General features: G+C 39.2%; 2 protein-coding genes across 2 annotated transcripts in view; one reads left to right on the top strand and one right to left on the bottom strand.

The window, feature by feature from the left end:
• The window catches only part of LOC139961572 (uncharacterized), a 189,395-nt gene that overhangs the window by 15,545 nt on the left and 148,066 nt on the right, over positions 1–25,784 (top strand). The window lies entirely within an intron of this gene.
• Positions 4,006–25,551, bottom strand: LOC139961558 (uncharacterized). The gene is made up of 16 exons (XM_071960829.1): positions 25,348–25,551; positions 24,034–24,622; positions 23,245–23,469; positions 22,864–22,950; positions 22,194–22,359; positions 21,686–21,928; positions 20,676–20,834; positions 17,664–17,910; positions 16,954–17,204; positions 15,991–16,386; positions 12,685–12,804; positions 11,701–11,935; positions 10,631–10,747; positions 10,190–10,332; positions 9,342–9,542; positions 4,006–6,569 (listed from the first exon to the last, which is right to left on the bottom strand). The coding sequence occupies exons 2-16, from the start codon at positions 24,584–24,586 to the stop codon at positions 6,497–6,499; spliced, it is 3,216 nt and encodes a 1,071-aa protein (XP_071816930.1). The 5' UTR covers positions 24,587–24,622; positions 25,348–25,551; the 3' UTR covers positions 4,006–6,496.

Consider the following 25,784-nt stretch of genomic DNA (forward strand, 5'->3'; position numbering starts at 1 on the left):
TTATTTTATATGATCATTTTGCAAATTTCATATTATTTAAAATCATCATTTTTCAACTTTTACTTTTCCTAGTAGCATTGAAGACACGCCCCAAACCGCGTGCGGCCATCTGAAAAAAAGTGATCTTTCCGTTGCTTGCAAGTGGTGTTTTGTTCGTGCAAAAAATGCAGACAGTAATGAAACGTGATACCTTGTCATCTTTAGCTGGACCAGGCGCGGCGGAACGGAAAAATTATTGGGGGGGCTAATGTGTGGAGACTATCTAAGCGGAGCGCCACCATCGGTTGGCGCGGAGCGTACAAGAAAATTTTGGGTTTTTTCAAACCCCCAGATGGCCGGAAACGGCACTTCCCGAGTGTTTTATGCTGCGAATACCTGGCCCTAAAATATGGGTCTCAAGCCTGCAATTTCTCAGATTGCACGTAAAGTCTGTAAAAACATTGTAATTTGTATATTCGATGGTGTTTTAAGAGAGTAGCTGTTACTCGTAGTGTACTCGCAAAGACGTTTTTGAGTGTAGTAAGGGCAGTGGCGGGGCTAGGGGTATTGGTCGGGGGGGCAAGAATGGTCTGTAGGGGCGCTTTCGACACTATCTAAGCGGAGCGCCACCACAGGTTGGCGCGGAGCGTACAGAAAATTTTTGAGTAAAGATACTCCCGAGATTGCAGGAAATGACCCTTTCCGGGGCCTTGCTAATTTGCAGATAAACGGAGAATAAATAGGTGTCGTCGCCAATTTGTCGGAAAATACACCGACAGAATATGACAAATGTCAATAGGTATATGAGAGCGCAATAAAATAGTCAAAAATCGCGAATAAGTAAAAAGTAGTGAAAAGCTGAAAAGGGCGCCAGCAGTCCATTTGAGTCCGTCAGGGGGGGGGCATCCGCCCCTGACTGTATATATGGACGCTCGATCCGCCACTAAGTAAGGGGATGTTGGAGAACTGGCTGAAATGAGGCAAGTCATTGGCCTAAGACGAAGTTGTGTTACGCTTACCGGTACTCACACTCACTGCTTCCACTTTTCACGGGGCGTGAAGACGCGGTTGGGGTGACAATGTGGTCTATAGCCAAGGGACGGGCCGAGGGTCCCCCAGCAATTACTAAAATTATTACACCTATAGAGTATACGTGTGCATCGGACAGATCGACAAGTATGCATTGAAAAATGGGCAGATGTACGTTTCGGAGCCTTGGTAAATATTGGGGGGGCTAATCAAGCATTTGCCCCCTCAACTTTTTTATTGGGGGGGCTGAGCCCCCCCAAGCCCCCCCGGTTCCGCCGCCACTGAGCTGGACCTGAGATGTCCATCGCTGTACCTTTTGTATATTGTGCTGTGGGTATAGACTGCAGCTGTATGTACTGACTGTACACTATAGTGTCTAATAACCGACGGTAGCAAGCTGTGTGTGTATTTTCTGGGATCGAAAGAGGTGTTTAACATTTCTGTTACGCATAGGCGTACGAGGCGGGAGGGGGGGGGGGCAGGGGGGGGGGGCAGACTGCCCCCCAAATTTCCAGAGGACAAGAAATTCGGGCAAAAGTCCTGAAAAATTCGGGCAGCCTAAAAGGAGAAAAAAAAAAATATATATATATATATATTTTTTAGGCTGCCCGAATCTTTTTCAGGACTTTTGCCCGAATTTCTTGTCATCTGGAATATAAATATGCAGTAGCTTGCCCGAATCTTTTTCAAATTTTTGCCCGAAGATTCCATGATTTTCTTTATTCAGCATCATTATGCCCGAATATTTCCGTGTAACACCACCGTAAGCGCAGTTCATCTGGGCTACCACGCTTTTTGCAAGATCAATTTTTTTTCTAACTAGTCAATTGTTTACCTGGACCAAGGGCGGCGGAACCGGGGGCACAGGGTCACGTCCCCCCACCTTTCCTCAGATTAAAAATGTGCCTTTTTTCTATATAAAAATTGAGGTGCCTCAAGTTAGCAAGAGGCCAGGGAACCATAATGAACACTCGGGAAGGGCCGTTTCCGGCCATCTGCGGGGTTTGTAAAACCAAAAAAATTTATAGTACGCTCCGCGCCAACCGATGGTGGCGCTCCGCTCAGATAGTCGTGCATACAACTTTGCAAATCCTGGCTAAGCCCGTGACTTCTAATGAATTTCTGTGGGTCAAACTTAAAACTATTTCGAATGGGAAATTTGTTAAGATATTAACAAGAAAAAACCCAGTCTAATTCGGAAGATTCCTACATTAGCAACTAGCATGATTTCACCTCATTTTGTCTCAAGAGAAAACTTAGTTCCTTGTTTCCCACTTTGCGTATTGGATATTGCAGTGCTAGTATGCATATTTTCCTTTAGGGGGGGGGGGGGGGGCGTTGATGGAGTGATGTGTATACACAAATAAGATAATACAATAAGAGTTATAAAGGGTACTAAATATAGGGCTGCATCAGTCCAATCGAATTTCTGCAAAGTGCCCTTTGATGTAGGTGCCCCCCAGATTAAAAGTGCTTCCGCCGCCCTTGACCTGGATATCCCCAACATGAGTGTATATAGAAGGAACATTTTCTTTTTCATGGATGGTGGGGGGGGGGTGCCTACAAGCATAGAAGTACGGGTTTATCATATTCTTTGTTATATTTTATACTTTTTTGTGAGACAAATTGCAGTCTCACCCGACCCAGCGACATTATCCCGCTTACGTGTAGTTGAACAATGTATGTTTTTCTGGAGGTAGCTGAGTACTGTGTTAAAATAATAAATAAGGTAACTAAATAGGAGCTTAAAAAATATACTGTCCCATTTTTCCCCTTCAAAGTGATGTTACCATTTTTTCTTCTTCTAATATACCAAATTTTTGGGGAAGTGTAAATTTCTAAAACGTGAGATTATAAAAAAAGAATGTTTAGATGCAACTTGCAAGGCCTCAGAAGTGCCGTTTCCGGCAATCTGAGAGGCATTGTGTACCCAAAATTTTCTTGTACGCTACGCGCCAACCGATGGTGGCGCTCCGCTTAGATAGTGTCACGGGAACTTTCGGGCACAAAAAGTTCTGCCCCCCAAACTGAAATGGTCCTGTACGCCTATGCTGTTATGCCTCATTCGAAACTAGGTCAAATTACCAGCATTAGACGTTTCTATTGCGTGAGTCTTCACACCCTTTAACTTTTATGATCATTTTTATCTGTAGGACCTCATTATTAATCGCAGAGATACAATAGATCTCGTTTGATTTGCCATTAGCTGTACCCATATATCTTTTAATGAGTATCTGTGTTTCCATACGTATAGGTTATAATAAGGCAATATACAACTAGTTAACAAGTCAATTAGATGTATTGGTGCGGCAATTGCTTGTGGAAACACTTGCATCTTTGTTTCCTAGCATATACTGCACTTCTTGATTTATCATGGCATTTAATTTCTGTTTATTTATGTGGTTTTCTTTAATTATGCCATTCCGACTGGCTATAGTTTTATACAAATTTGTGTATTTCTTATATTGTGGGGGTATTGAAATTTCCGATTTTATGGAGCAATAAAGTTTTACTTACTTATATTCAGCAGTAACCATGAAGAATAGGTTCACTTACAAAATCCATGTCACTCTGTCATCTGTTCCTTGCTCTTTAAAGGTTTGTAATTTCTGTCCCTTCAAGTGTTTCCTTTAAAGGAGTATTAATTAAATGTAATAGTCTTAATTAAGGAACAGAAGAACACAATGTTTTTACACTTCCTTACTTAGAAGAAGAAATCAAACATTTTCAGCATATTTTTGTCAAATTTTGTCTTTCTGGAGATTGATTGGTCTTGTTTGTTCCCATTTAAGAAGCCAATACTAATTGTCTTTTCTAGAACAGTACTACTAACAAAAAATTTGGTCTAGTTGAGCAACAAAATGGGGGAAGGGGTATTTATATGTGGAAGCAATAATGGGGTTTGAGGGCTACTCCTTGACCCCTACATCATTGGAAAAAGATCATTCTGTTATAAACACAACACATAAAATGATGATGATAATAACAATGATTAAATCTAGAGAAAACTTGAATATATTTTCTGCGTCAGAAGTGATGAATACATTGCATTAATTTATCAAAATGGCAAAATTAATCACACATTATTTCAGAAAAAAACAACAAATATTTTGCCACAATCACCAAAAGTGCCACAATTTAAAAGTTCACAGAAAAACACAAAACTTGGAAAGGTCAAACATCAATCTTTGCTGCGATAACATGTCTTACACCTAACCAGGCTCATAGACAGGCCAGGGGAAAGATGGACCACCCCACCCCCCCACATGCATTTAAAATCATGACACAGAGATTTCACTGACCTGGGCTAGACATCCCAATGTTTAGGCTGTTACCTTGTGAACACAAACTTTATATGTTATCATTACTGAAGTCACAAGGCATGACATCGTTAGAAGGTTCATGGCCTTCCATAACTATCAGAACAAATTTATGCATGTGTGGTACCCCTACAGGCAGCATTCTACCACCCCTCTCCAATCCCATGTCTGTTTCAGGGTCCTTCGATATGGTTTAATCTGAAAGAATCTGTCGAACCTGTACTGTTAATATGTTATTTTTACATAAATCATTGACTAAAACTGCAACATTACATATGGTAATATCACTTTTGGAAGGCAAAGCTTAACATGGATGGATAAATTTACTAAATCTGCTACAAAATTATGGATGGTTGTATATCATAAGGAAAGGAAGAATAAATATTTTGGAAAGCATTTTTAATTGGAATGTAAACATTTTCATAAATTTCTGAGCATAAATATCAATAGCAAATCATAAATACCTCTTTTTATTAAATACGAAAGACTTCACTTTATCAACATGAAATATCTGCATATTGCTGTAAAGGGAAGTCTTATTGTACATGGTTCATGTCACTTCAAATGAAACCTCACAGTGACTTGCACCACAAGAATAAAAAATATCTTTTTTTTTCACATTTTGAAGGATTTCTACTATTAGACTTTTTTTTATATTTATAGCACCAAGTGACCACCTTTGTAGATTTATCGTGGCAAAAGGCATTGACTATATTTAGTTTAAAAAAGTCCAATTTTTTTGTTCACTTCAGAAATAAAATAGATATATTGGCAAACTGTTTGATTTGTTTACTAAGAACAAAATTGACAGAGGAACAAATAAACCGAGGAACAATCATTTGGAAATTTCTAGATTTATAGCACCTTTGCTGATGTCTGGTGGCAAAAAGCTATTTGCCATTGACTATATTTACTTTCAAATTAAGACCAATTTTTTTGTTTCAGTTCAGAAATAACAGATATATTTGAAAAACTGTTTGATACGTTTTTCTAAAAATAAATTTACAGAAGAACTCTCTCCAGTATTTTGAAAACAAATTTGGGCTTTCTCATGTTCAAAATTTGTTCCATTGCTGACAGCACTACATCATTGCATTAAAAGGTTCTAAAACGAGCACCAGTCATTTGGGTTACATGGTATATTACACCAGCATTACATTAAAAGCAATGAGTGTCTTTTTTAAAAGAACGGAAAACTCAAGCCTCTAATGCTCTATAAACAAGAACCAAGTCTTTACAGTATTTTTTTTAAGTTTAACATGCATCAATCTCTTCACAGAATATCACACACAGAACATAGCACTACAAGGCAGAGCAAATACTATGAGGTGTTGGCCAACTATGTTTGTGGTTCAACTCTTTTAAAATCAATATCGAGTTCTAATGTAAAGGCCTTTACTTTACCTGTACTTTTCAATGAAAACAACCCAAAATGAGTATTTATTCAAGAGGTACTAAAAGCCGTAATTTTTAGATCTCCGAAACTTTGTGTCCTTCAAGAAACTTATTGCATTTCAGTTCGTTTTACAACCTTTCTAAAATGCATTTGACACACCATTCTGAAAATTGGATGCTGTAGTCGTCAATCACGGATAATGTTCTAATCATTACACCTTACACCTTCTGTTATGACTTTACCTTCTCTCAAGAAACTTGTAGCACATTTGAAACATGAATTAAAAAAGAGTGCTGTATTTTAGATTGAATTGAAACTTTTTCAATCAAAAAAGAAAACAGTTTACAAATTTTTCAAACCTCATACAGGGTATTCTTTAGGGTTCCATTCAATTTATAAGGACCCTGTTTCTCCACTCCTTCCAAGTTCTAGCAATAGTCCAACAGTCAGGCAAAGGTTTTTAAGCACCCTGCTGATCAACTCCTTGAGAGTTATAGCAAATGTCCCACTGCCGAACTAAGGGTTGTAAGCACCCTGTTACCATCTCCTTGAGAATTTTAGCAAATGTCCCACTGCCGAACTAAGGATTGTTAGCACCCTGTTTGGCTTCTCCTTAAGGACTCTCACTAACGCCCCACAGTCAGACGTAGGTTTGGAAGCACCCTGTTGTTGTTCAAATCCTTGTGAGTTTATAGCAAGGATCCCATAGTCAAGGTTAGGAAGCACCCTGTTCATCCAATCCGTAAGGGTTCCTTACTATGGCCCCACAGATTCAAGTGATGATCCTAGGAATGGCTGTCTGTGGAAGTCTTGAGAGAGCCACATGGGCCAGAGAATCAGCAGATCTAATAAAAAAGCAATAAAGGATGAAATTTTATGAGTTCAAATGATCAGGCTTTAATTTAATATCCTTACAATTTAAAAGTGTGTTGTACCAAACCAATCAGAAGATGTACAGTAAACATTTACATTGGAAGGTTTCCTCCTTCAAAATATATACCTTTGTGGTACTTTTTCAATAATTACATGTTCAATGTCACTGACCAACCTATACAAATCAATGGTTGGAATAGGCATTTGTGGTACAAGCCAATATTGGATCCGAAAAAGGGTAGCCAAGTGACTTTGCCTCTAAGACATTTTGTTCATGCCATTAACTTATAAAAAGATAATGGTGGGCAGGTAGGACAGCACACATTTATTAATCGGAATAGCACTACCCTCAGCTTGACAACAGTACAGTTACCTATTACTTACAATATGTGGCATGTTACAACCAGGGGCGTCAATCCGATTTGAAACGTGGGGGGACTTAATCGATTCGAGTATTCCGGCCGTAAGTACTATCTAGGCGGAGCGCCACCATCGGTTGGCGCGCAGCGTACCAAGAAAATTTCAGATTTCAATACCTGCCAGATCGCTGGAGATGGCACTTGCCAGGCTGGATAGCAGCCATCTAGTTGCGTGATATCGGGTGAAAATTACAAATTCGTCACTCAGGAAATCTGCAATAAAGTTCATGCGACCTTCATTTTTGGGGGATTATGTCTTTTATTAGTGATTCCAATTGACATGAACATTAGAACCCAGTGCAAGTTGACAAATGATGCGGCGAACTGGAACCCCAGCCCCAATATGCCCTATGTTTTAGGATAGAATACCCCTCAATTGTTTGAACCCATGACAACTAACAATCTGTGAATAAATTTTATCGTCATACTTAGAATAGGTCCCATGTGAGTGGTGGCTAAAGTGATGAAGGCATCCATATAAATCAGTGGTTGTTCGTTGGAGTCCTCACGCAAGTTACCTCGGTTGCTAGGTGGATCTGCATCTGGTAATCGGGTGAATTCTGGTCGGAGCGTACTATGTAACCACCGTGTACCCAGGAACGTAGCTAAGGCCTGATGATTGAGGGGGGGGGGGTGTAGTGGCTGAAAATCCAACTGGATGGGTTTAATCCAGATAATTCCGACTGCTGCTTTGTACCCCCCCCTCGTGTTACTCGTCAACTATACGGTCAGTGTCAGTCAGACACCCAATCTTTCGCGACTGCACTTTTGTTCCGAACTTTTTTTCGATACATTTGTACCCACTGGCACACATTTCACAAATTTATTAGCCCCCCCACCCCAACCAAATATTTTTGTGAAATTTCAGGCAAAATGCTGATAAATTTTCGGGCACCTACTGAAAGAAAGATAATTTGCAATGTGTTTTTCAGTAGTTAAACTTATATTATTATTACCATTAATATTGTAACGACTTTCAAATAATTCTAACCAATATGGAAGGGTAATAAGACGGAACTGATTGTATGCTATTTGCATGCGATGTAAAAACCGATGCATGTCTATATGATATGCATTAAGATGTGGTTTGGGTTATATTTTTCGGGCAAGTCGTTACAACCCCCCCAAAATCAAATTGGCTCATACGCCTATTACGGTAGTTCTATTAGGCATGTTTTAATTGGAGTATTCAAAATCATACAAAGTTTTGTACGGTGGAGTATTAGAATCGCGAGATACAATTTCTCAAAGTGGCAAGGAAAACGTGGTAAATATGACAGATTAAAGGTAAATTTTGACCGACATTTTTCAAATTTTAGGTCATGCACAATCACAGGAATAAATGAATATGCCTAGATAAACTAGAGTGCGACAGTTGGAAATTCCGGCTGTCACAGTCCAATTTTCCAACTATCGTCAGTTTGACCAAGTTTGGGGTGAGACACTCACACACCCCCTCTAGCGACGTTCCTCCGTGTACCCAGTGTTCTCAATGTGGAGTAAACTCCGGTATCACTCAACAAAAAGGTAACATGGGATGCGCTGCCACGGAATATGCTCCCTATTTCATTTCCCCAATATTAGGGAACGGGCACCGTCTTTGAAACACCATCTACAACTAAACAACCACTATGTACAAGCTTTGCCTCTAGCTATGAAGTGCTGTCTCTTATGATAATGACGGAGCGCACTAGTTTTCAACTGGAATCGCCCGAAGATGCGGCGTCTGTAATCCGAGGAACCAACGAACTTAACTCCTCACTCCTCAGGCTTCAACTGGGCTAGACGTTCGTGGTGAATATAACACACCATCACATGGTTCAGCCTCTGTTGAGTCATGGTGCTCCGTAGCCATGTCTTCAAACGCCTCAAAGCACTAAACGATCTCATGGCTTCCGTCGAACTGGCGGAGGAGACAAGGAGCAACCACAAGAGAGCTTCGAATTCGCCAAACATAGCCCATACCGCTGGATTCATCAACTTGAATATTTGTCTATACCCTTCAACTGACAGCAACTGGAACTGGCCTCAAAAGAAAGGCAGACTAAGCTTAAGATTGTCGGAGAGCTCAGGGTACCAACTCACAACATCTGGGTGGAATTCTCCATTCAGCAACATTGAGTGATATTCGATGATATGAATCCTGAGATGTGAAAGTCCTAACCAAATAGAGACGCGACATTACTCTTTTTCCAAATGTGTGGGGGGACATTTGATATTGTTTCCCCCAACCATCGAAATGTGGGGGGGACGTGTCCCCCGTCCCCCCCTGGATTGACGCCCATGCTTACAACACTATAATTTGTTATGCCATACATTACTCACATGGCTTTGCCTATGGTAGTGTGGGGTCTGGCAGACAACCAAGGCTTTAATGAGAATGAAGCACTCCTGGAGGTCCCAACACTGGATGCTGAAGAGGACCTTACAACACCTGATGAATTGGACAAATTTGGCAGCTCAGATGCGGCGCCACCGATCTCCCCTCCCCAGGCAGAACGTGGCCCTCTCCTGCCATGTAATGGACTGTAAAACGAATAGAAGACCAAACATGGTACACGAGTCGTGGGCGTTACATGGTAAATGAGGCATGGGCATTACATGGTAAATGAGGCATGGGCATTACATGGTGAACAAGGTATGGGCATAACATAATAAAAAGTCCTATGCAGGAGGAACTTGAAAATTGTGAAGAGACTTCTTTTGAGTCAGAGGACCAACCTGTCTCTTCAAGAGTAGCGACACACATATTACATAACAAGGTAATGTTCCCTGTGTTCTCCGTACAGAATCATTTTAAGGAGTAAGATCGTATACTATCAAGATGTGTTCCCTATTAAGCTGTCGTGCAAAGCAAATAAAGAAGCCATCTCGCTTTTACATAATGTGGCTAAAGTGAACACTGTCTTGTGCCATTTTTAAACAATACACATTAACATTAACTTATAAGGTCACACATTAACGAAATGTTTTCCCTTGAACTGCATTGCTAAACATATAAAACAGCCATGAGAATCATTTGGTGCTCCTGTTGAGACACTCTGAATGATCATAACTGTCTCATATTTCATCCTACTTTTTGTTCATTTTCGAGAGAAACTCCATCCATCTTTCTCAGCATATGCCATTATGTTATTGCATAGGGTGCATGCTCAGACGAGGGTCTTTAATACCTGAATCTGAAATCTTTAGGCAAGAATTTCCTTCCCCTAGCGTCATGCTTGCATCGTTCCAGTTGCTTCTGGAAGTCCTTTCTGGCATTTCCGTATCCGTTGAAGATGTGGTCGCAGAACAAAAGTTTGGTCGCCCCATAGATCTACAAATACAGAGTACATGCAATATTTTGAAGATACATTTCATTCATTCATTCTTCTTTTTAAAGAAACTTCATCTTCAGTCTTCATGTATTTACTTGCACACTCTTTTCTAAAATCTCATAAATTCTAATAAGCAGGTTATTTGAGAAAATTTTGTACCGATGCCAAGAATTGAAAATATGTAAAACATGTATTTCAAAAAGATTCCCTAACCCTCCCCTCCCCCTCTGCAAGGAAGTGAATCATCATAAGACAGATTGAAGGATAAAATCAATCATAGGACCTTAAGGAACTCACCAGGAACATGCCAGGTACAGCATTATGTCTGAGGTATAACTCAGGATGAGTGTTACCTGTCCCTTCCATGGCAGTCACAACGTCATACAGTAAAATACGATACGAGTCAAAGCGGCTCTGCAGAAAAGTCAAACAAAATTGTCTGGTCAGGAAGGATTTCTAGTGATAGTAGCCCTGAGAAATGAATAATGCAGCCTACCATCTACATTGCCTTTAAACCTTGAAATATCTCAGATTCTGTAGCATTATGATTTGACATTAAGTAGTGTAGCTTGACATTCACCAGTTGTATCAGAAAAAAATCTGGGTGGGGGTCTGGGAGGGGGAAGGGATTGAAGGTAGTGTGCTAGTTACTTAAATATATTGCATGCATTGCAAATTACTGCTGAGTAAACCTACAGTCACAGCGTCTATTCTTATCAATATTTGTCAACCTCTTTAGAAAGTAAGTAATGCTCAAGGTATTTTTAAACTCAGGCTAGAAGCTACAGAGTGAGTAAAATACTTTACAATTACATTTTGTATCATTGCGAGACTGCATTTTATACCACAACCGAGTGACTATGTGAGGGGGCTATCTATGTTGACTCTGGCATAATGTTTTACATTAGTACACTCAGAATACTACAGATGTCAGTGTACATAGCAACATCTCTCTCAAACCGTTATTTATACCAAAACTTAGCTTCATCTCACAAAAGCTTATGTGCAAACTTACACACGTATGTACACAACACATGAAATCCACAACCTTTACTGACATTGTGATGCATAGGATATTATCTGTGGCTTTGAAGCCCCAAAAATACCCATTTAGCAAGCCAAACCTATATGTGTGTGTTACCTATTGACATGGTTGAATATATGTTCTGCTAAATAGGACAGTTTGATCTAAAGTTCATTGAACATTCTACTTGTGAAAAGTATGTATAGGCATACTTCAGTTATTACAATCTATGTCCATGTTATTTATGTTAGTTTACAAGAGAAAAAAACTCTTTTTTATTTTTTAAATTAAATTTGTTAAAACTCAAACAGATGTCTACGCAAGGTATTCACTCTGTCCTAACCTGATAACAGAGTCTGGTTCTGTTCCGGTTCTGTCTTTCGTACAGTCGTAACAGCATGTCAGTGCAGGGCATCGCATTCCTGAATAGAGACGACACCACACACAGAACAACCAGCTGATTCCTCGGAATATCCCGTAAGAATTTATCCAGCTCCACGTCGGTCACCTGTGGTATCCTGTGGCGACTGCACTTACACGATATGATGGTCTCTCCCAACATTTCTTCCCGTAATGCACTGGTATTATATTGTTGAAAGGAAATGAAAAATGAACTTTCTTGCACCTATTATTAAAAGTCTATATTTTGTGATTATTTTAGTTTTAGTTATGTCTTTGAACTGTACAATGTGTTGCCAACACTGGTTCATCCACCAAACATGTACTGTACATGGCAAATGCAAATGCTTAACTCAGGATAATATCCAAGGACTGTTGCATTATTCAAACTCGCAGCAAAACACATTTTTTCCCCTCATTTCTCTCAGGATTTTATTTCCAGTAAATAAGCATATTAAATTTGTTGTTGGATTGTTGGTCAATACATGAACTTAGAATACTTTACCATTTGATCGATCTGTGTATTTTGCGGGATAAAGTCATACTATATCAATCTCTTTTACTAAGGATTTTAGCGCAGAAATTATTTTTGCTGGTACGGCACATCCAAAAGTTATGACTAAATGCCCAAATGTGACACAAATCCAGCGATGTATAACACATTTCTTTAATACATAGAACCTTTAGTATTTTGCAAACAAAAATGCAAATGACTGCCAATTTACCTAATTAATATCCAGCAGCACAAACTAACATGCTCGATTAAGCAATGGAATTTGCAGTTAAACAATTTACATTCAGTTCTTCAATTTATATGGAAATGTAATACATACCAAAACTTGGTTGAATGGTAAACAGTACTTGAAAGTACATATATGAAAGAACAGTAAAATTGCTTAATTAACAGTAAAACTAATTAAGAGGATACACTGGACAACCAGTCAAGATAGATGACTTTCTGCTCTTATCTCCACTTGCTTCAGTTTCTTGAGTTCTAGCAGTAGATGGTGCTTTTCTGGACATATTGCTGACAGCACTTCTGGTCAGTCTGGTGAAGAGGGGAAAAATCACATATACGAAACATACTAGACAAAAATCTACTTGCAATATCATTTTTACTAAAAAAAAAAAAGGTAAAATATTAATCTAAACAAAATAAATATGGTTCAGGTTAAGGTTACAAGAAATATACTTTGTCTCCGACCAATTTTCATATCTCGAACTAAATTTTGTCTTCACTGAAGAGAGAACTGAAACAGTTGAGATGTAGCTTAAAGCTGCTGTTGTGTTGACTTTTCTACAGTTCATTGGCACAATATTTTTCCATTTAAGCAAAGACAGTGTACCTGAAAATATACTACAGTTACCAAACGGGATGTATAGATTTGGACATAACTTTGGCTTGCAATCGAAAGAAAAGAAACATTTAATCTGTGGGACACAATTTTTTTTTTCTGTGTTGGATTAAATGTGTATAAACATGCTAATTAGCAAGAACCAAAATTATTGTAACAAGTACCACATAAATCTAGCTAGTTCCATTGAGAGGTATCTGACCACTGTGTGAAACTACATAGCTTGTTCACAGTGATATCAAGTTGTAACCTTATCACAAAATTGCAGATTTAATTAATACACCCCCCCCCCCCAATACACTAACAAGAGCATCAATGATGCAGTATCTCAATACTGGAAGTTTTAATTTTGATTCCTAATTTCAAATCTTTGCTCTGTCTCTACAATTATCAATATCAATCATGGTACAACAAATATATAACTTGCATTTTTGCTACTTTGCCACGAATAGTCTCTGCAGGTTACACTTTATCCTGCTAGTCTTGCCTTTAGCGCTCATTGCCTGTTAGTCGAAAGAACGACGTTGCAAGGTTTAGTAACGTCATAGAATATTTAAGAACTTGTTTTTTATTTGGTATCCTTCATCTTAGGTCAGTCTCTGTTGGACTTTTTGGTCATATAGTTTGACGTCAATGACAACGGCCAAATTAGAAGAGGCGAACATCTCGACCATATTCTTAATGCCTGCCTTGAGAGCTAGGCCTATTGACCTACTGTATGTTACTGTAGACTGTAGTGGTGACTACCATCAAAACTGTGTCCACTTCTAGATATCAAAACAACCCACGTTTTTCCATCTCAATTTTTCGGACATGAAGATTTCATGGATTTATGACTTGGAAAAAATAATGTAAAAGAAGATTACAAGTTTTTATATGCAAGTGATGGGTGGCCTCCCAAGGGCGGCGGAACCGGGGGGGGCACAGGGGGCACGTGCCCCCCCACTTTTCCTCAGGTTAAAAATTGTGCCCTTTTTCTACATAAAAATTGAGGTGTCTCAAGTTAGCAAGAGGCCAGGGAACCAGAATGAACACTCGAGAAGGGCCGTTTCCGGCCATCTGAGGGGTTTGTAAAACCAAAAATTTTCTTGTACGCTCCGCGCCAACCGATGGTGGCGCTACGCTCAGATAGTCGTGTATACAACTTTGCAAATCCTGGCTACGCCCCTGACTTTTAATGAATTTCTGTGGGTCAAACTCAAAGCTATTTCGAATGGAAAAAATTTGTTAAGATATTAACAAGAAATAAACTCTAATTGAGAAGATTCCTACTGTACATTAGCAACTAGCATGATTTCACCTCATTTTGTCTCAAAAGAAAACTTGTTCCTTGTTTCCCAATTTGCACATTGGATATTGCAGTGCTAGTATGCATTTTTCTTTGTGGGGGGGGGGGCGTTGATGGAGTGATGTGTATACGCAAATAAGATAATACAATAAGAGTTATAAAGGGTACTAAATATCAGGCTGCATCAGTCCAATCGAAATTCTGAAAAGTGCCCTTTAATGTCGGTGCCCCCCCAGATTAAAAGTGCTTCCGCCGCCCTTGTGGCCTCCTCTTCCCCTAATAGCCACCTCAGTTCCTCTCCATTTTGTTATTTTAATTCTTTGTACATTTGATGTCAAACATTACAGGTTCAAAAGAAAGCTAAACATACTTCTTATAACCTTATACATCTTATATCCTTATAAATAAAACATAACCTTATACAATTTTTATCAAAGTTGTGATGCTATGGCCGGCTCCTCTTTTATACGTACCCATCAAACAAACTTACCCTGGTCCTTCCTAGGAAAAGCTGTCTGAACACCAGTACAATGCTAATGTGGCTATCACTGAAAGCCTAATAGGCCTAGGGGCCTAGGCCTATATATTAAATGCACTAGGCTAGGCCTACAGTAAGTAGCCTTCAGAAATACAAGAATGTGTATACGTAATTATACAAAATACATGAAGAGCAATCAAACAAACTTATCATGCCCCTTGCTCTGAAAAGCTACCTGAACACCAGTACTATCCTTAAATGGATGTTACAAAAACAAAGGCCTAGGCCTAATATACATTAAATGCACTACGTAGAATTCAGCAGTACAGAATGTAATTAGCATGCAATACACTAACACCTCGCGTACCTAACTACAGAACAGAAATTGTTCGCGAGGGTAGCCATTTTCGTATATCTAACATGTAGCTGTTATGAGTCATAGCCAATCTGCTACAAAACAGACTTGGAGGCGGGGCTTAATCATCAAAAACGGACCTTTTTACTAAAAGTAGGGGCGGCAGCTCAGTGTTGTTTTAAGAAAGAAAAATCATTTAAACATCAAATAAAGCAAATAAAAGCCATTAAATGTCATATACAGGTAGTAAAATTCTTATTAATACCTACCTGTAAACAACAAATGAAAGTTTAAAATTTTAATAAAATATATAATACGTAGGACCCTATCTTAGACGATACCACTGTTGAAAGACAGTTCTATTCTATTCTCTTTCATAAAACATAAGTTTTGGAGCGTGTGCAAAACAGGTCCGCAAATGTGTGTTTTCAGTCCAAATTGGCCCGATTTGGACATAAATTGGTGAAAAAGTCACAGAATGAGATACAATTCTGGAATAAAAAATAGTAACTTTTGTTGGTCTATATGATATATTCTTGCTCTGGAAATTCCAGAGAAAAAGAACTTTGTTTGAAGACGCTGAAAAATTTTTAAGAGAAGAGAAAGTCCCACTTACTGTTACAATATCTCTATACATGTAATGTATTGAGATAAAAAATGATAATCGAACAAGCGATTGGGAAGGGTATTGACTGGAAAGGGGTAAAGTGTTGTGAGGGGTGGGGAAGAGGAGGCAGGTAGGGAGGGGGACATCATACCTGCTAGCTCTTGATATTGTCCTTGATGTACTATACTTCTTCCTGCCTTCTCCTTCCACTTCAATTCTGACTCTACCCAGATGAGCGATTGACTCCCCATCCTCATCTTCGTCAGCAAGGACTCCGGGGGGTGCTGACTTACAGTTGAGGGACCTCTGTAGGGCTTTGGCTAACACCGAGGGAGATCTTTGGTGAGCTTTAATACCTCCCACATCCACATGACCCTTGGCGTCTTCTGACTCTGTGGTTCTGTGGGGAGGCAGAGATCCGGGGGTGGACTTTGCTGACATGGTAGGACGCCTTCGTTTGGGTGGGGCAGAAGGCATTCTCTGCAGAAAGGGTGATGTGATGCCTAAAGTAAGCCTGTAGTGCTCCAACCATTCCTCAAGGGTATTCCTGTAGAGAGAAGAGGATACAACAGCATCAGAGAAAACATCATTAAGAAATATCGGTCAAATACACTTGACAATGTTTTCCTTTTCTTATGTTGTTAAGCATTCATAATATCTCTATTTTGTAAGTAAATACTCAACATGTTGTTACTGGTACCCTTGACAATGAGGAGTCAATTATGGTATCCTGCTAATTACTTACTGACAATTAGAAAGCAAATCCATAAATCAGTTGATGGGGTTAGGGTGCACAATGCAGTATGTGCATATAGGGAACAAGGACCTGGGAACAAGGCACAGCATGGTTCAGCAATTGGGAAACAATAAAGGACTTTAATATCAAATATCCCAAAGTTAGCACCGAAGGTCTTGATAAACAAAATGAATGGGTAACATTTCTTCATTCCTTACACATAGGCACAGACAACATTGGTCATAGACAATTGAGTTGATATAAAGTAAGTTAGCACAAAGAGAGTTGAACTGCATAGTAATGAATTGGAGCTGATCTAGATGTACAAATTAAATTCAAATTCTGTTCAAGGACTAACATGCCAACCGTTTCACTCACTTTGCTTTTCTCATGTGTTTGTTGAGTTCCCTTTCAGCCTGAATACCATAGCTACCTGGCTCGGATATCTCTAACTTCTTCAGAAGCTCCGCCAACGGGTTCACCTCTGGTTCTTCTTCCGTAATAATTTTATACTTGCTCTGGCTCTTCTTCAAATTTTTCTTGTCCTTCCTTTTAGGAGGAGGTGGCGGTGGTCGGATGCTCTCCTTTGCAGCGTTCGATGTGAATTCAGTCTCCGTTGCGATGTATCCCTGGCAACGAATTATAAGTAGAGAACTGTTACTAACAATTTAAACAGTAGCATCCTTATAAATCTCACCGGCAGTTGCCTTAGCAACCATGAAAGCAGTGAAATATTATTACCAATATAAGATAGCATAAAGAGACCCCATTACTAAGGCTACAAAATCAAAGTGATGTCATTGAATAGAACTTTTCTTTAACCCATGTTACCTTAATGTATTGTTTGAATTCAAGTTTCTAACTAATGTTTATTTTAATATCTTGGACAATAGTTTGACATGAAAAAGATAGGCATCAAACTATAGCAGTATTTTTCAGCAACATACCAACTTATGGTACACCAAAGCTTTTGGAATGTTCTTTTCTAACTTCAGTAAGAGAAAAGATAAAAAATAACAAAAGCCACTAATTAATCGTACTTCAGCTGTTCCAAATGTTCTTCTATTGATTTAAATTTTCCTACTCACCAATTGCTCCTGAGTTTGAGGTTCTTCCGCGAGCATGTTTTGTCCGACCTGGATACGAGCGGTCTCCTTCTGGCAGGATACCGTGACGGTCATCTGGTTGAGATTGAGAACCCTCAGAGACAAGGAATCATTCAATACGATATTGACAGGCAGCTGGAGTTTGCAGTGTGGTAACGGCCAAGATGACTTTGATGTCATCTTACCGTCCTGGTCTAGCACCATACACCCCTTATCAGTTGTGCAGAAGCTATCAATATTGACCCAAAACAAAAGAGTTGTAAAACCAGGAGAAAAAGATAAAATGATGGGTGGGAAAGAGGGGGGGGGGGGGAAGGGGCAGTTATCTGCAAGGCACACAGAACCCTAAAATGGATAGTCAAGGCAATCATATGATAACTGAGATCTATAGTGTAGTGAGCAAAATGTCAACTCTTTATATAGACATTCAAATATTAATGTAAGTTTTGAATAACATTTGAAGTGTGTGTGTATGTGTGTTTTAGACAATAAAAATCACTTGTTTAGTCTAATTGTCAGTATCTTAGAGAGAAAAGAGATAGCATCTCTGAACATTGGGAATTTCTTCTGTCTTGTGTTACTGTTTGCATTAAACTAAGTGTATGATACTGAATGGGTCACACAGCATGGAAGGTTTAATGCACTTAATTGGATATAACCAGCCGTGAATACAAGGCAGTGGCGGATCCAGGATTTCGCCGAAGGGGGGGCCCAGATGGGAAATGCCTAATCGTCGTCCTGGGGGAGGGGTCTAAGGGGAGTGGGTGCCCCCTCCCCTTTGGGAAAATTTCACAAAATATGGAGGTCCTCGGTGCAATCTGGTGCTACTTTTCGTGAAAGTTTGGAGTAAAATTTATTTCCAATAAATCATGTATTCATGGTTTGCCGGGCATATATTTGCAATTTCGAGCAATGAGCTGGGATTTACGTCTTTGGGGAGTAGGTGGTGATGAAAACTACTTTTTACCAGGCTACTCCAGGCCATTTCATCTTGGATGCCCCCTTCCAGATGGAGACTATTGATGCAGTCAGAGTGCCCCTCTCACCTTCACTTTATCAGAATGATGGTGTACTCTTTTTGCAAATTTATTTTACAAAAAATTACACGCACAGTGGCGTAGCTAGGATTTTTTGAGTGGGGGGGCATGGGGGGCTGTTCTTTCTTGTGGGGGGGCGGAGTTTACTATCTAAGCGGAGCGCCACCTTGGTTGGCGCGGAGCGTACAGAGAAAATTTGAGTTTTCAGCACCCCCCAGATCGCAGGAGATGGCACCTGTGAGGCAAAATAGCAACCAAAATGATGTGCAACTTTGGTGACAGAAATGCAAAAAAAGTTTTTTTCTCTTTCATGCTGACTGGCCTTGCCAACTCAGCCAGACTTTAAACTTGAGGGAAGTTGGCATCATTTGTCGTTTCAAGCTGTCAAGGCCTTTCTCCCAACTCAAACCCCTGTGGGCTACCGGTAGATTTGCAGGATATGCCCACATGTGGACTTAAATAGCATTAGAGGAAGGGGGTGGAAGACTAACACGCATCGATGTTTCGGTAATGGTCCACATTGATGGTTCGGTGCTTATTAGGCCATTTATTGGGTTTCTTGAGGCAGCTGTCATCAAAATCTGGCCTTTTGTGCCAATCGATGACCGGTAACATGTATTGGTATGTAAATTTCTTCTTCATATATCTAGCAACACTCTAAACACAAATGAGTGGATTTCATTCCATTGGAGTGATCACTCGGCGCACTTCAAATTAAGAGTAAAATTTAACTCTATTGGAGTTAACCCTCACTCCTAATATGAGTGAATATAACTCTATTAGGAGTTAAGATTTACTCCAATGAAGTGGAAATTCACTCTTATACCGGAATGTGCTCAGTGATCACTCCCATGGAGTGAAATTCACCTATGTTTTTATCAGTACAGTACAGTGCATATCATCATAGACGTACGTACGTACGTACTACGTACGTTCGTATATCAGACGCGCTCGATACCCACGATACGATACGGTCCTGGAGAAACTATTTCCACTCATCATTTTTTTAAGGCGATACAGTAGTGAGTATTGAACAGGCACAGCCGCATGTTTGCAGGAAATTCAGAATTCCCAATATTTTATATCTCTACCAGTAGTGAAAATCATGTTTCGACAGTTTCGTGGACATAAAAAGTTGTTTTGTGGAATATTCAATGACATATCAGGGGCGGATGCAGGATTTGTGACAGGAGGGGGGGGGTCTGACTGGTCCAGCCGCGCCTGAACGTAAGACTATCTAAGCGGAGCGCCATCATCGGTTGGCGCGGAGCATACAAGAAAATTTTTGGCTTTACAAACCCCCCAGATGGCCGGAAACGGCACTTCCCGAGTATTCTAAGCAGCATGTACCTAGCCTGAAAATATGGATCTCATGTCTGCAATTTCAGGCCCCCCGTAGCTACGCCACTGATCACGCATGGGGCACTTTCCCTCGAACGCGGTAAAAAAAAATCAAAAAAAAAAAAAAAAAAAAAAAATCAGGATTTTCAAAAAGGGGGGCCCGGGCCCCCCCCTGGATCCGCCCCTGCAAGGAATTAGTCTGTAGTGATGGTTACCACTTATGGCCAGAGGGCTCTGTCCGTCGAGCAGTACCTGTAACCCAGAGTTTTCATAGAAACTTTTAATTTCTTACCGAAACCTATTCAAAACTGTGCAATTTTTACACCATTTTGCTCAACAATACAATCTTTGAGGAGAGACCACTAATAGGGGATTAATTGAGGGCAATCCAATCTGCAATGTGTACACTTCAGGAGACAATCAAGTGATATAACATATTTGAAGGTGATCTGAACAAGCTGGCCGCCTTTAGAGATAACTTTACCAACATGAGTTAAGATTGGGTGAATGAAGATAAAATGCAACATAGAATTTGACTAACGTTTCGTTTCCAGAGCTAAAAAACAAAAGAAAAACATGCTTCAAAACTGTCGAAAGAGTCACAACTTCATTTTACCTGATTTTGCCATTTGGATGATAACAGCTTCCTCTGCCTGTTGGAGTAAAGACAGCCAGGAGTGTTCTCTTCTCATCGTCATCATACAACTGAGTGTAGTGACCTGGTTGACCTTGAGATGCATTGGTGACCATCACGGCGACGCGACCAGATGGATAGCTATTGATTGTAACTGTTAAAGGAACCTTGTCTTGGCAAGAATATACTTGAAAATGTACCCTCACAAATCTATGCTGTATATTTCAGTTGGAAGTGCTCTCTCAAAAAGCAAAAAAAAACATGCAACTTTTTTTTTCCTTTTTTGCTACTAAAGTAGGGTACTGATTTATACAATTGATTTTCTTTAATAAAATCATTCTTCTGTAAAAAAGATCTATCATTAAAAATAACTGAACATTTTCTGCTTTCTTGCAAGATAAGTAAATTGACTAGAATATATCAACCATTCCCTTCTATCAAAATGGTTAATGTTTCACTTAAGCATATATGCTAATGACAAAACACATGTTGAGGGTCCTAATATATGACCTAAATCTTTTCTTCTACAACATATCAGTTCCACATAATGTCAAAACTTAGATCATCAACTTGAATATATTCTTTAAGAGTGCGGTGGTGAAAAATGAGAGCATTGCAAGAAGAAACAGTAGCCAAGAGGCTTAGAGGTATTTCTGACCATATGACAAAATATGTATACTTTACAAAGGGAACATTTGTACCTCAACATTCCTTTTTTGCAATGGGCTGTAAATTTGTAATTCTTCAGTAGAAGACTCAAAGAATGAAAGTGACATGAAATTTTTTATCCAAGAGCAAGTTGCTGCAATTTTGTTATCTGAAAGTCTTCCAATATTGTATTAAGCAAAATGCAAGATGATTCCAAAAAGCAATCCCTGTGTTTGCCATGATATGAGCAGATGCAAGCCATGTGGGTTTTCCCTACGTACACAAAATGGCTGAATACCATCTTGTATTAAAAATAATTTGCTGATTAACAAAACAAAGGATACTATACACTGCAGGTTCCATCAGGGAAGGACGTCATGAACTTCTCTCTGGAATCATTCGAAGTGTTATGGACAACTTTAGGAAACAAGAGCCTGCCTGTCGGGATGTTCAGTAGTCTAGATGACACCTGCTTCCTTCCAGTCTGAAGGTACTTCATCATGGCTTCTCTCTTGGCATCACCGTAGTAACGATTTGTAAATGGATGCACGTGACCCTTGAGCTTTGCAACCTCTGCATCCTCATTACTGGAGTAACAAAGAAACAGAGATTTCAAGCTGACAAAAGACATGGTTTGATATGAAGTTAAAAAGAACATGTTCTCATAGAGAGTTTAGACTTGTACTGAGGGAGCCAACATGATCACAAAAGAGCTTTCCAGATATTAAGAATACTTTAGAGCTAAATTCTTGAAAACTGGAACTGCGGTAGAAAACACTACTAGCCACTCGATTACGATATATCAAGACTAACAGCCTGTCAAAAGGCATTCTGTAATGACTTAAAACTTACACCTTTCTAAGAGTTTCTCGAAGCCTTTCCAGTAAAAGTCCCAGCAATGACCTTTGTTCTTCTTGCTGAGCCTCTTCTGCCTGCACAATCCATCCTTTATCTTCACAAGACTTGTTAGTCATTGAGAAACTGATAATCTGAACAAAACTGGGCTGGTGAATTCCACCTGGCAGAGAAATGGAAAAAAAAAAACAATAGAAAGAAAATTGATAGTTTGATTAATGGTAGATAATTTTAAATTATTAATTACCAGCTTACCAGAGGCCAATCTGCACTCTTTGTTAACATCATAATGGGATATTGCATTTATCCACAATCAGAAACCAGCATAAATAATTATGTTACTACTATACAAAGATTTTAAAGTTCCAACCAAGAATGAAAGTATGAAAAGTGATAAATACTATTTCAGTTTGACTTGCTTGAAAAAACACACTTCCGCCAATTTCAATGGAAATGAATTTTGTACAAAAAGAAAAACTCTCGGTGGTTGACAGTACATACAGAAATCAATCACTGGCCATACGACTCTTGTCTAATTAAACACATAATTGTATAATTACATAAATGTGAATCCCTTTATGTTAATGCTTGTTTCCTTCAGAAATCATGGTTTATCTCAGTTCATAAAGAGACTATATAACTTTAATCTATTAGTGCTTATCCTAACCTTGACCTCCAAGTCCATCGCCTATGGCTGGTGTAGAGCTCTCTGATCCTTTGCCTCTCGGAAGAGAAGAATCTCTCTTTTCACGTCCTGTTAAAAATATATATAAAATAAAAAGCAGTAAAAAGATGGTAGCTGTTTTCTATTAAAACAAAGCAACTCTTTCCAATTCTTAACCTTGTATAAAACCCTTTAGCCAGATCACACTGTTGGCTATATACCATGCTTTAGAAATAACCTTTTAAGAAATTGGAAATCTGGTAACTCGGTTTTACACAAATTGAAACCTTATTACAGATATCGCGAACATTTGAGTGTCAGCATGTTAGGGAGTATTTCTCATGAGTACTACTCAATTACATAATTATTTAATAATTTAATTACCAGAATGAGACCTGATGGAGCTCTTCTGTCTTTCGACTGCAGAAGAGGCAGACTTCCGTCTGCTCGATAGGCCTGAAATTGAGGCACTACAAACACTCTTGCTGTCAACGGCTGGAGGCAAGAGCGCATCGTGTGTCTCTTTCTTTTTCTTCTTCTTTTTCTTCTCTGGTGTTGGTTGTTCTGTCTCATCTACCACCTCAAAGGTTGGTAACCCTTCTTCCTCGCCTTTAAAACAAGATATCATTCATAGCATATTGGCCAGTTGCAGACAAGTGTAAAAAACAATGATAATGCAGGCTGTTCCCCCCTCCCCCCCCCCCCCCCACAAAAAAATCTCAATGTCATGTCCATAATAATAGACTAGTCTGCTAGAGGCTAACTATTAAATTCTAGCTTGATATGATATTTACCTAGGTTTGCCATATAAACCTCGGTTAGTCAGGAGAAGAATCTTTGTGGGTAGCATGTAATGTGACATTGTTAATTGTTTCACAAATTCTGTTTTGTTTCATATTCCCCAAAAGTAGACAAAGCAAATTTTTAATATTATGTTAAAAGTTGATGTACCAGATGCAAGTTTTCAAAACAAAATTCCTCTGCCAAGGCATCTTACCTTTTAATGACAAACCATCCTCAAAATCGCCACACATACAAGATCAGCAGTTAAATCTGTTTTGATTTGTAATATTATACCATATTATATTATCCTTTAATGTATCAACAATATATTGCCAGTTATGGTCAAAATTTTATAAGTTTTTAACATATGATCTTAACTAAATTCGATACCTGGAGTGTTTTCCTCTTCAGCCTTCTCGGCTTCCTCTGGATAATTTTCCAGACATTGCCACTCATAGGAATCGTATCTCACGTCAGATATAAGTTCAGGGTACCCACTCTGCAAATCGTTGACAAGTTCCCCTTGTAAATCTAAATGTTCCGTCTTGAACAAATAGAGTATCTTTGTTAATTTTACAAGCATTGTGCCCGCACCAGCTCTGGCCTCTCTGTACAATTGTCTCTGAGGCACATCACCCTCGAAGGAGACATTTTCATAGCTGGCACGTAACAGCTTCAAGAGATTCTCAGCGTGAATGTTAGGAAGAAATGATCCATTATTGTCATCTCCAAAACCTAGTAGGGTTCTGTCGCCGTCTCCTCCCTCCCCACCCTCCACCATTTTCCTAGCCCTCTGTCTGTCATGATTTGTTAAGTATGCTGCAACACGAGGGTTGAGGCTGGCAAAACGAAGACTTCTTGGCAGATCTTCCGGTTTCTTACGTCTCCTTTGTTTCCTCTTCACGATAATGTACTGGTCAAAGAAAAAGGTATTCTCTGCCATTCTGCATGTGTCATTTCACTATTCCAACAAGTCCATCTAAAATGCATGGAATATAAATAGAATTTAGACATTAATATGAAATATTAAAGTGCCCTCTGTGTACACTATACACGATGCATATACCGTTGCTTAGTTGAAACATAAACCAGATGAGGAGGCTACATTCTGTATTGGTGTTGAAGCTTTGATATCTTGTGGTACGAACTTCGAACCTAACTTAATACACATACTTGACTATCATAAGAGGCAAAACTTACTGAACCAGGCTATTTTAAAGGGGATACTGCACTAGTACATTACTTTAGCATGGTGGTATCACATAATGAATCAAGACGATCAGTTACGGAATGTTCTTCGCCCCCCCCCCCCCCCCCCACCATCCCTTTCTCTTCAAAAGTGAATTATAGTATTTATACGTAGACATTGAAGAGATCTTTTACAACATATATCAAAATTTAAGCTTAACTAAACTTGGGTATAGTCCCTTCTTTCCCACAAAAAATACTGCAACAGTTGGCATGTTGAGATTTAACGTGGGCTCATACTAGTAATAGGTAGTACATGAGCAGACTGTGCCAAACACTTGATGTAGGCCTATAAATGGCTAACTTTGAGTACACCTAGCTAGTGCTTGGCTAGGCCTAGCCTAAACTCAGTAACAAAGTGCTTTCTAACTTAGGCCTAAGCATAAATAAGGCCTAGTGTTCGACCTTATCCTAGGGCCTACATCATGTTTAACTGCAAAAAATATGCGATCATACCATTGACGCTTGCATGCAACTTTCTTCAAAGCAACGAATTTAGTTAAAATGGAAAATGTGCATCCCAAGTCCGATAAATATACCACTCTGATCCTAGTACTGCAGTCAAACACTGAATTTTTAGTTCACATTAGCCTCATAATTACGATCAGCCTACATGGGCCGGGATCGCAAGGTAATTTTTAGAACAGTAAGCTACTTCGTGTGTATATTATCTACCCAGTTAAGCCGTTGTTATGAGACAATCTTCTAACTAGCATATATTTTATTTCCGAATTCTAATTCTTTGAAGAATTCAGTTTTTCCAAAATAGCATATTCCTTGAAGAAGCCATCATTTATTTGGATTTCCGTTAGTTTAAGCATTTTAGCGATCATTTCTGGGGATACAAGTCGAAATGTTTATTCCATGTGGGATTGGGGCTTAAACCTAATATG

This window comes from Apostichopus japonicus, chromosome 20 (assembly GCF_037975245.1).
Source record: "Apostichopus japonicus isolate 1M-3 chromosome 20, ASM3797524v1, whole genome shotgun sequence".
NCBI lineage: Eukaryota > Metazoa > Echinodermata > Holothuroidea > Aspidochirotida > Stichopodidae > Apostichopus > Apostichopus japonicus.